The sequence below is a fragment of the Haliotis rufescens genome, unplaced genomic scaffold (assembly GCF_023055435.1).
Source record: "Haliotis rufescens isolate VD_foot unplaced genomic scaffold, xgHalRufe1.0.p SCAF_24, whole genome shotgun sequence".
Classification (NCBI taxonomy): domain Eukaryota; kingdom Metazoa; phylum Mollusca; class Gastropoda; order Lepetellida; family Haliotidae; genus Haliotis; species Haliotis rufescens.
Window position 1 is genome coordinate 2495849 of NW_025963935.1, and position 12867 is coordinate 2508715.

The 12867-nt window shown below is 39.3% G+C and overlaps 1 protein-coding gene across 15 annotated transcripts in view; it reads left to right on the plus strand.

The window, feature by feature from the left end:
• Window positions 1-12867, plus strand: part of LOC124127574 (ankyrin repeat domain-containing protein 50-like) — a 436330-nt gene that overhangs the window by 374235 nt on the left and 49228 nt on the right. For 3 of the 15 annotated variants that reach the window (XM_048401962.1, XM_048401974.1, XM_048401976.1), the window contains exon 1: window positions 9760-10282. The exons of the other annotated variants lie outside the window; for them this stretch is intronic. In XM_048401962.1, coding sequence (XP_048257919.1) covers window positions 9803-10282 — 480 coding nt within the window. In that variant the 5' untranslated portion in view covers window positions 9760-9802. Of the gene's footprint in view, window positions 1-9759; window positions 10283-12867 lie in introns of those variants that run through there. 15 annotated transcript variants of the gene reach the window in all.

Here is a 12867-nt window from a genome sequence, read left to right on the forward strand (position 1 = left end):
TTGCTACCTCATCTATTACTTTGGCTTGTATGGCAAGCATAGGTTGCTAGGAACATTTTTAAGAGATGTCAGTTAATGATTGTTTCAACTCATCAGCATGGAACAATATATATCTCAAATGTTTGGTATATAACAAAACTCAAAGATGATAAATTAAGTGAATTTGCTGCCTTTTATCTGTAAGTACATGTTGCAACAATTCTTTTCTTTTGCTACAATCTTTATACATAATTTTGCAGAAACTGAAGTCCAGCTTGAGATATCCGGATGACAGGTTGACAGTCTGGAAGGACCCTTCCAGATATCCGAAGTGATTGGCAGACAGCGATGAGGAGAGTCCTGTTATTTCAATGGGAGCCTACCGAGAAGTTATATGCCAATTGACACTGGGACACACTCACAAAGGGTGGTCAGGCAAATGTGAGAAGACCAACCAATGCCAAGTCGGAGTGGGATCCTTCAAGGACGTTGAAGAAATTATTGTCTTTGGCCATGTGGTAATCACTTGAAAGGAATGATGTTTGCGACTACTTGTCTATAAATGTGGACCCAAACACCAAATAGAATGTTCACAATTCTACTAACACAATGCAACAGGGATAGAGCCCATCTGGCCTCCCCTCATCCTGGTTCCTGTTTTTCCATGGCAATATAGAAGGAAAAGGATGTTTGAGGGCAAGTAACTCTGAACTGGTGAGCATGGTCTGCTGATGCTTTCAAGCGAACAGTTATCCCGCTCTGTTATGAGTATTGAAGAATAGGAGGAAAGTGCATACTGCATCAGGAACCATTATATGAACACTGTTCAATGTGTGATATATGCATATAAATAAAAGAAATTGATAATTTGTTTGTTGTTTGTTTCTTTAGCCAGCTGTGTAAATGGGGATTTTCCAATATTTTGCCTCAGTTTGATAGCCACAGTTATCGTATAAAACCATGCATTGCTTGGACATCTTTGGAATAACACATTGATCTGCTATGTCAAAGGTCAATGTCACAGCCAGACAAAAAAATTGTTAATGGCCAAACTCTTCCTTAGGGCAGGGATAGAAGTTGGCAACAGGTCATACACTTACTTTTTATCCCCCGGCATATAATACGGGGGATATAGTGATCAGCCTGTCTGTCCGTCTGTCCGTCTGTAATCATTTCCTTTTCCGGGGCAGGATTCCCAAACCATTCAGTGTATTTGATCGAAACTTGGCAACTCTTATCAGGCACATACTGAAGTGGTGCCTTTTGATATTTTGGGATTTTTCTAATTTTTATTTTTTAAATTTTTTTTATGGAATGAAGTTGGACATAGACTCAATTGGGGATGGGGTTCGTTTCCGGGGCAGAATTCGAAAACCATTCAGTGTATTTGATCGAAACTTGGCAACTCTTATCAGGCACATACTGAAGTGGTGCCTTTTGATATTTTGGGATTTTTCTAATTTTTATTTTTTTAAATTTTTATGGAATGAAGTTGGACATAGACTCAATTGGGGATGGGGTTCGTTTCCGGGGCAGAATTCGAAAACCATTCAGTGTATTTGATTGAAACTTGGCAAAGCTATCATGCACATACTGAAGTGGTGCCTTTCAAATTTTGGGATTTTTCTAATTTTTATTTTTTATTTTTTTTTAATGGAATCAAGTTGGACATAGACTCAATTGGGGATGAGGTTCATTTCTGGGGCAGAATTAGAAAAACATTCAATGTATTTGATCGAAACTTGGCATTCATATGGATGTGACCATGGTGGATCTTTTGTGGGTAAACAATGTATGCTTCTTAAAGAACATTCAACTGTTGACTCATTACATACAGAAATGCACTAGTGGTTACTTTACAGACAGCTGCCGGGGGGATATGTCATCTTTCTGATGACTCTTGTTCTCTAATGTGCCTTTTCCCGCAGAAGTCTAAATAACTCTTATACACATAGTTGTATATCATTGTCATATGTTTGTCAATATTACACTGAATGAAGCACTTTACAATTGTTTTTGAAATAGTCGCAACTGATATTGAAGGTCAATTTAGCTTTCAATGTCTTTCAGTAAAAATGTTCACAGTAACTGAGGAACAGCTCTCTGTAGTGTGATGAAATCTGGTACATGTCACCCTCAGAGTGAGGCATATTGTGTTTCAAACTTAAATGAAGCTGGTATGCTCATAACAAGTATTTGTACCTTTACAAATATTCATATTATCATCTCACTAGGACCAAAGGCCCAAGTGAGCACACAGTCGAAGAGTTTATACTTTCACTCAGAATAATCTGGAAGTCTGAACATGAAATTTAAGGATATCATCATACATGTATTAGAACTGATGTTTGTTCATTAAACAGCTTAACATCTAAAAAGAATTATAGATGAAATTGAAAAAAATTGTCTTCTCCAAAAGTACATGCCCATAGATCTCAACTTTAAGGGGATATTTACAACTAAAATGACACAGAATATTACTACAGCTATCTGATATGCCCAGGCTAACATTATTTACCAGAAATAAGACATCTCGAAAAATTGCATCCGGATACCTGCCGGATACCTGCCGGATACCTTCAGCAATGTTCAATTTTCATGGTTAGTTTCCAATATATATTTAGGTGTTTCACACTTAATTGAACAAAATGCACCCCCAAATTGTGACATGTTTTTGGAAACTCAGAATGAGGTATCCGGTGCCGGATTCTTGGTATCCGGTGCGGATCCTTGGACACCCAGATTGAGGTATCCGGTGAGGTATCCGGTGCCGGATACCCGGATTCCAGGTGGCATACTTTCAGGTGAGGTGTCCATGCCGGATACCACGGATCTGGTATCCGGCAAGGTATCTGCCACCGGATACCCGGACGCGTTTTGGGTAAGTGTCCGGTGGTATCCGGCAGGTATCCGGATACCGGAAACTGCATTTTTTTTGCTGTGACAGAACACATCACACAGAACACAACACATATACCAGCACACAGCACATCACACAGCACATCACACAGCACACAACACAGCACACAACACAGAACACATCCGACAGCACACAGCACAGAGAACGCCCATCACAGATGACAAACTCCTAGATTTTTGCGTCAGGAACATGTGGTCACACACACGCTGATGACACAACACAAGACTCAACGGAATACACACAACACCAAAAGACAGACTTCCAAAACATCAAGAAGAAAACGCAAATTCACAACACAACTTTGCAGTGAATCTTATCAGTATATAATAATAAGAAGAAGAATAGTGACACGTATTGAAAATCAGAGAATTATGTTCGACTGTGTTGTTTTTTGTTTCTCTAACATTCCGGTGTCGAATATGAAAATTACATGAAGATAACAGTTTAGGAATCGCAATTTTCTATTAATACATACAAATTTACTTTTGGGGCCTTTAAGCACCTGATAACTGCATATCGTATACAATGCTCCCCGAAGACGATGCCTAAAGGCGCGCAAAAGGCGCAACATGTATGCCAGATAACTCTTAGCCAGAGGATCGACACGGAGCAAAGATACTATGTAGATACTTACCTACTGATGCAATCTAAGTACCTATACTGTCAGAAAGTGCAAATACGTATCCCAGAAGGTAAACCGAATTGTAAATTCAGAATCAGGATATGAGAACATGGCATGAGTTTAAATATGTAGGTAATAATAAGTAAAACAGAAAAAAACAGAAATTCAAAGCAAAACTAGTGATTCGTTTTCACAACAATGACTACCTGAAACATGTGCTATTGTTTTCACCGCCTCCAGAGAGCAGACGGTCCGAGGTTCGATCCCCGACAGCGTCATACCAAAAGACGTTAAAAGACGGTACTTGTTGTTACCCTGTCTGGCGCTCGGCATTAAGGAGCTTAAACAAGGACTGGTCGGCTCGGAGTCAGTATGCTGTGTCTGAGTGGGGTATTCATGTTAAACTGCAGCATGATATCTCAGTAAGCTAGCACTATAAATCAGCATCATTCCGGACTAGCACAAGCAGCCATATAGCCACACAGACACACACGTGCATACACGTCGCTATATAAGTGCAATATTCTTGGACGCGACGTTAAACCCAATGTCACCTCAGTGGACACAATAGGAATTAGGTTAACATGCCCATAGTGGTATACATAATATATGTTTAAAGTGTGTTCAGAATTGAATGGTATAAAAACTGTTTTTTTGGCACATGATAATGTTTGCAACATATCTGCGCGTATTTTTGTGAGTGTGCATGTTTTATGTAACCTTGAATCATTCTTCTCTATAAGAGTTACCTCCCTGACGTTTAACGCACTGTCAGTGTACTGCTGTAGTCTGACACGTAAGTTGATCAGGTTGTCAAAAAAGTTGTTTTCCTTCCAACGATAAACTGGGTCCACGTTTGTTGCATAGCGATCTGTAAGTAAGTGAAGGTTGCCATGTGATGTATGCGGGGAGCCACAGAGAAGTGTCAGTAAGCGTGAAGCAAGTATGTTAGCGATATTTTTGTTACATAGACTTGTCTCCATCACCAGATTCCATGGCTGTGGTTGGAGATAACGCAACTCACCACGTGTGAGGCCCACTTCTTGAGAGAATTCAACTAGTTTTGAAAAGTTTTTCAACGATTAATATCATGAAAGAAAATCAAGACTTTGTCGGATGTGTTAGCTGGGCCCAAATGTCATGTAATTATATCTCTACAAAGTCTACCCTATGGTTTGTTTTCGAAGATGAACCTCTATTGCCAGTGTCGTAACTTTAAGTATAATTCTAATTAATCAAACTGCACAGTTTCAAGGCAAATACACCCTGCTATCAAATCTCTTTATTGTTTTCGTTGTTAAACATATAAAGACACTCCCAACAATAATGGCCGTAGGAGCGAGAGGCCTATGTAAACACTGAATGTAAATATTACATATTGCATTAATGCACACTTGTCATGGTGTGGCCACTGCTTCTTATTATGTTGCACTAATGGTCTGCAACCTACCTGTAATATATATATCTTTCATTATCACGTGTATGACCGCCCCGCCTCCAATACTGTCTGATCCTCTGCGTTTCCTTTCAAAGTACAACAGCTATAGCTTCATCCCTGCCGTTTGTTTCCCTGGTATCAATCTTGTACGTTAATAATGAACACTATTAATGTGTTTGAACTTTGCAAGTTCTACCCTGTACTATATGCTAATTGCATGTGCTACCTTCAGAATCAGGATAGGATAACATGACATAAGTTTAGATATTAGGGTAATAGAAAAATAGAAAACAAACATAAATTGAATCAAAGCTAGTAATATGTTTTCACAGCAATGACATCCGAAAACATTTGCTATTGTTTTCAAGGAACAAGAGGTATCAGGTGGACACAATCATAGTGGTATACGTGGTTCATGTTCAAGTGCTTTCAGAATGGAATGGCTTAAGACCTGTTTTGTTATGAGGTGATGAGCAACACGTTCAAGCAGTGCAGCACCGTGGCAGCCTGGGCTATAAATAGAAACACTGGTTTCGGATTCCAATGAATGGCATTACCAGTGTTAACACAAAACTTCATAAGACCTCATCATCAAAGCATGAAACAAATAAATCACTAAGGAAACAAGAGGTTGTGTATGAATTTATGTCAAACATCTTAATCTAAACCACGATAATATTTTGAAAACGGAAATCTATATCAGAATTGACATTCAATAGTATGCCCACAAACGTTTTGCTACTCGAATATTTTGCCATTGTTCTCTGTATATGACGACAGCGTCTCCGATGATTTGCCATTGTTCTGTGTATATGACGACAGCTACTCAAGTGTTTTGACATTGTTCTGTGTACATGACGACAGCTACTCATTGTGTTTTGCCATTGTTCTGTGTATATGACGACAGCTACTGCAGTGATTTGCCATTGTTTTGTGTATATGACTACAGCTACTCCCTTGATTTGCCATTGTTCTGTGTATATGACGACAGCTATTCCAATGATTTGCCATTGTTCTGTGTATTTGACGACAGCTGCTTCAGTCTTTTGCCATTGTTCTATGTATATGACGACAGTTACCCTTTGTTTTGCCATTGTTCTGTGTATATGACGACAGCGTCTCCGATGATTTGCAATTGTTCTGTGTATATGACGACAGCTACTCAAGTGTTTTGACATTGTTCTGTGTACATGACGACAGCTACTCGTGTGTTTTGCCATTGTTCTGTGTATATGACGACAGCTACTCCTGTGTTTTGCCATTGTTCTGTGTATATGACGACAGCTACTCCTGTGTTTTGGCATTGTTCTGTGTACATGACAACTCCAGTGTTTTGCGATTGTTCTGTGTATATGACGACAGCAACTCCAATGATTTACCATTGTTCTGTGTATATGACGACAGCTACTCCAGTGATTTGCCATTGTTCTGTGTATATGACGACAACAACTCCAGTGATTTGCCATTTTTCTGTGTACATGACGACAGCTACTCCAGTGATTTGCCAATGTTCTGTGTACATGACGACAGCTACTCCAGTGTTTTGCCATTGTTCTGTGTACATGACGACAGCTACTCCAGTGATTTGCCATTGTTCTGTGTATATGACGACAGCGTATCCAGTGTTTTGCCATTGTTCTGTGTACATGACGACAGCTACTCCAGTGATTTGCCATTGTTCTGTGTTTATGACGACATCTACTCCAGTGTTTTGCCATTGTTCTGTATATATGGCGACATCTACTCGACTAATTTGCCATTGTTTTGTGTATATGACGACAACTACTCCCTTGATTTGCCATTGTTCTGTGTATATGACGACAGCTATTCCAATGATTTGCCATTGTTCTGTGTATTTGACGACAGCTACTTCAGTCTTTTGCCATTGTTCTGTGTATATGACGACAGCTATTCCAAGGATTTGCCATTGGTCTGTGTATATGACGACAGCTACTCCAATGATTTACCATTGTTCAGTGTGTATGACGGCAGCTACTCCAATGATTTGCCATTGTTCTGTGTTTATGACGACATAAACTCTAATGCTTTGCCATTGTTCTGTGTATTCGACGACAGCTACTCCAGTGTTTTGCCATTGTTCTGTGTATATGACAACAGCTACTCAAATTATTTGCCATTGTTCTGTTTAAATGACGACAGCTAATACAATGATTTACCATTGTTCTGTGTAAATGACGACAGTTACTACAATGATTTGCCATTTTTCTGTGTATACGACGACAGCTACTCCAATGATTTGCCATTCTTTTGTTAGATGACGACAGCTACTCCAATGATTTGCCATTGTTCTGTGCATATGACGACAGCTACTCGGGAATCGAATCCGGGTCTTCGGTCTGACGAACGAACGCTTTAGGCACTCGGCTACCACTAGGCTACCCCTAGTTGGAGGTCAAATCAGGAATGTGTGAGTGTTGTTTTTGATGGCACATGTGTCTAATACTAGAGTAGTTAGGGATTTAGCCAGGAGTAAGTGAGTGAGTGTTGTTGTTGATCTCAAATGCGTCTCAAACTGTAGTAGTTAGGGGTTTAGCCAGGAGTAAGTGAGTGAGTGTTGTTGTTGATGTCAAATGTGTCACGAAATGCAGTAGTTTGGGGATTAGCCAGGAGTAAGTGAGTTTAAGTTGTTGTTGATGTCAAATGTGTCTCGAGCTGCAGTAGTTAGGGGTAGCTCATTAGCAGATGTCCTGGATTATTTTCAGTAAAACTTATCTTAATGTTGAGCAAGTCAAAGGAAAAGTGCCCACACCCTGTACCGAGTTTCGTACAGGACACTCTGACATCGACAAAACTTAATGTGAAGTCATCTGGCCAAATCCATACTTTCTTGAAACATCTGATGCCCATTAATGTTTCCACAAATAACTAATATGCATTAGCTAAATCTTTATGTCCCAAAGTTCAAACGGGTCAAGCTGACATACAGAGTACTGACGTCGAGTATGCATGTATGTCTCATCTAACAGGTGTGTTAGTGTGGCGCTACAATGCCATGCTCCTTGCAGCACAGATATAGTTTATTATTCTCTGTACCTCCAACATGGGGCGACTAAATGTGACAGCAGCAGAGTGTTGATGAGTAGAGTAAAAGGTGACCTTTTTATTACAGCATTCTCTATATAGAGGATTAAAAACACAACCAGCCTCCACATACAGATTGTGTCTCAGAGAAGCTCTAAAGGCTCAAAGGCAAAGCCTCAGTCTCTGATGATGAATAGAATCTAGTTTTTTAACTCACGTTTACAACCTCCACCATATACGATGGAGATGTAATCCAGTTTAGAGCGCTCTATAGTTGGAAGAGGGTTTTTTTCTGATCCCCTCCCCGCTTTGAATAGGAAACGACTTTCAATAGAGCAAGTGACTTCGGGCATTTATTTTTTAAAGTAATTAATGTGTGGCAGAACAGTTTAATTTTTGTTTCACCGTTTTCTTGCTTTTTTTGATAGCTTTGACGTCATGAGGAAAGAAACTTACCTGATGTCCTTATGTCATCAAAAAAAACGAAAAGGGATTCTAAACATGGGTCTGGTAAATGCTTCAGGAGTTGGTAATTAGTTGATAATATCAGTGTCTTAACAGTATGTTTCTTGTAAACATATTGCGCCTGGTTTGAAATCTGGAATTAAGAGTTGTAAGTCATCATAGTTATTCCTAAGATCTCTACAGTTCCATTGTATTATATTTGATGCTTGAGCCTTTTGTGGCTCAATTGGTAATCTTTCATGTGAACATGAGCACCAAAGCGGTTGTGGAGACATAATCTCCGAGGATGAGAGGGTAATGGGTGTTTGATGGACATTTTATTTTTATTTCACCTTTTTCTTTCTTTTCTTGATAACTTTTGTTCTGCATTTGCTGGTTCGATATGAATTATCTCAGTATCAGCCTGAAAGGGAGAAAATGTTTAAGAGATTAAGAGGTTTCAGCAGATTTGGCCTTTTCAGCAGAAAAAGAATTTAGAGTAAAAGTAAGCTGCCTGGCGACGGTAAAGCTGATGTTTCGTTTTTGTTTTGTTGACGAATTTTTTTTTCTGTTTGATAAACAGGGCAGAATTTGGAAGTGGCCATGTGTTGCCCATCCCTGTTTGGACATTTTAAATCTTGAGGACAATCTGCACTTTCATGGTTGTCACCATAATGCTGACAGAACATGGGATGTGTGCAGGTTTTCGAACCATGTCCACCTTTTTGACATTTAGAGCATCAGAGTGTATAGGGGACATACACCTCAACTCCGATAGTGGCATAACCAGCTTTAATTGAATTGGGAACAGGTCAACGGGCTAAAAGTAAATAAATATGTGTTCGTTTGAACAGTAGTAGATTCATAATCCTTTCTGGTAAAACGTTTGACAGAATAAACTTGATTTTTGCCTCGGCAATATTGAGACTGCATGTGGCATAGAGACCCGGTTTTCTGCTACGGGTGGATCAAAGGCATATGTTGTACATTGGACATATAGACCTTGGTGTCGGGGATGGGTAATAAGTAAGTTGCGCAGCGTGAGACAAATAGAAGTAATTTAACAATTAACATTATTAATGTTAAGGGGTTAGATTGAGATTAATTAAAGTAAACAAGAAATCGAATCTTTTTTCAAGTTACTTCAATAATAATAATACTCTCAACACGAGACTATTGTGGCAACATATTCGGTATGAAACACGAAACTCTGATGTGGTGCCAAATGTACGCACAGGAATTTTCTGTCAGAGCATTCCAGAGTTGGCTTTTTGTCAAACACGGGAGTCAGGCTAGGTGTATATTCAGCACCAACGCAGTCTTCTCATAACTGCGGAGAGATGTACAACGTCCCTACATGATGGAACTAACAAGCGTTGTATTCATCATTCTTGTGTCGTTGTGTGGTGTCAGAGACGTACATGCTGATACCAATTTGCCAGCCTTCTCTAGAAAACTAGACATGCCAGACAGAGAGATCAAAGCGTGGAAAGGCACAGTTGCTGATTTGGGGATCGAAATGAGAAACAACTTTGACTTACTGGAGTTATCACTGAAAGAAGAACTGACTAACACGTTCATCCCTGCCTTGATAACGCCTCTAGTGAAGCAAGCGATTACTGGCATCCTGAAGGAAGAATACATTGGGAACATTGTCCGCGGACGCGTTCTTAATGTAGTTAAAAGTCTAAAAGTCAGCATTCATAAGCTAAAGACACAACTTCGATCAGTTAAACGACAGTTCAGAAAAGTTAAACGGGAAGGAGACTCTTACAAAGAGAGTCTTGGCAAATTACGAGGCGAGCTGACCAAAGACTTTCAGGGAATGCAGCAAAGGGTGAGTACAAGCACTCACACATTTCACACGTTCACCTATATCAGAGCCTGGTATTATTAATCAGAACCAGTCTATTTAATAAGCAAGGAACCTATCACAAGGTGCTCTATTAATATTCATAAGCCTGTGTGTATTTGTTATCTATCACCTGTTGTTGTCTATGTAAATCTGCTGCTATCACACCATGTCATGAATATATATCTCTCATCGCTCGGCTGTTGTCGCTTCAGCTTGATAACTGTGTTAAAATATACATCGAAACGTCGCTATATGCAATAAGCCAGAAGTTGTTATCCATAAATTAGTTCGTTTTCCATCGTAGAACAACGGGTGGTAATGAATTCCATATAAGGTAGTGCGTATTACGATGGAGCTATGACTCACAATGACAGCAATGCTTGTAGTAGCAATGCATATGGTGTTGATGTAATGAAGCAAAGAAGTTGTCGACTGTTTGGAAAACATGTTTGGTAAGCAGCAGCTAGCCTGGCTTAATTCCATTTACTCAACAGGCTATTCAACAGACATTCAACAGGCTATTTAGCCTAGCAGTTACATGCCTTAAGATCATGCCGTTCTATTTTTCATTTGAAACCATGGGAAAAAAGAGTTAGCCGTATATACGTCATTAACACAGCAAATATACTCTACCAAAAGAGAAACGCTCAGGTGAACTATAAAAGTTAAATTTAGTTCATGTAAATTGAAACTATGAAATAATTGTTTCCAGCGCAAATCAACCAACCACCAAAACACACCACCTAATGAAACATTAACCCTAAACAGGTCATTTTTCAAATGCATGAAGTGGAAAGGGATTACAAAGCGTGATGCATCTGACAATTTTGGAAGTTCTGCTCCAAGATGAGGGGTGTAAAGGGATGACACCATAGAACATAGCATTCATCTTTTTGTGTTTTTCCGAGTCAATCGATATGCTAAGATTGTGTGCCCTTTACGATGTCTGTAGACTCGGATTCATGACGCCCTGTCAACATAGGGTTTACTGGGCATTTCAACATAGGGTTTACAGGGTATGTCAACATAGGATTTACAGGGTATGTGAACATAGGGTTTACAGGGTATGTCAACATAGGGTTTAGTTGCCATGTCAACAAAGCGTTAACTGGACATGTCAACATCGGGTTCACAGGGCATGTCAACGTAGGGTTTACTGGGTATGTCAACATAGTGTTTACTGTGTATGTCAACATAGGGTTTAATGGGCATGTCAACATAGGGTTTACTGGGCATGTCAACTTAGGTTTGCTGGGCATGTCAACATAGGGTTTACTGGGCATGTCAACATAGAGTTTACTGGGCATGTCAACATAGGTTTTACTGGGCATATCAATATAGGCTTTACTGGGCATGTAGACATACGGTTTACTGGACATGTCCACATAAAATTTTACTGGAAATGTAGACATAGGGTTTACTAGGCATGTAGAGATAGGGTGTACTGGGCATGTCAACATAGGGTTTACTGGACATGTAGACATAGGGTTTACTGGGCATGTAGACATAGGGTTTACTGGGCATGTAGACATGGGGTTTACTGGGTATGTCAACAAAGGGTTTACTGGGCATGTCAATAGGGTTTACTTGGCATGTAGACATAGGGTTTACTGTGCATGTAGACATGGGGTTTACTGGGCATGTCAACATAGGGTTTACTGGGCATGTCAATAGGGTTTACTGTGCATGTAGACATAGGGTTTACTGGGCATGTAGACATAGGGTTTACTTGGCATGTAGACATAGGGTTTACTAGTTTACATACAATTAGTTCCCGGTTTACGCTGCAATATCGATAAAAGAAACTACTCGAGAGCGTTTCAACATAACCACTCTTTAGTGTCGATTCCAGATTAGAACAATAAGTTAAACCCGAAATGTGTACGCAAAAGAACTCAGTGTGAAGCCAGCAACTAACAAAGAAATGTGCCATTCACAATTTCTACAGGAAAATTTATATAAGGTTTACAAATCTGTAAAACATACTGCCAATTAATTAGTGAGATACAAAATTCAATGGCAGTATAAAATAACAAAGGAATAGCAATTGTAACAGCAACAAAGTCAGAGATAATAATATTCACCAAGCTGCAACAATGGCAGTAAATAATATCAAATTGATAGCAATGGTAATAGCAATAACGCCAGAGATAATGATATTTACCAAACTGCAACAATGGTCAAGCTTCCGAAATAGGTCCAAGCTGAAAATAGTGTCTTCACACAACCTCTGGACTTGATGTAATGTGAGGTGAAAGAGGCGTGTTGTTTCAAACACAAAGAGTCTAAATACCTTCTAGAAAGTTCCTAACCATTTCGTGTTCGTCTATAGCTGTTCTAGAAGATTTAACATTGGATCAGAAAGCATCAATATACAGTAATTTCCACACCGCTGCTAACATTATCGGGTAATACATTCCTGACAACAGATTATTATTAAAACACAATGTTATGAATTTCTACTGAATCCTTACATAAACAATGTAACCCATTTACAACATTGCCATATAACACAACAAATAAGATACCTTGCATCACCATTAACAACATTGCCATATAACACAACC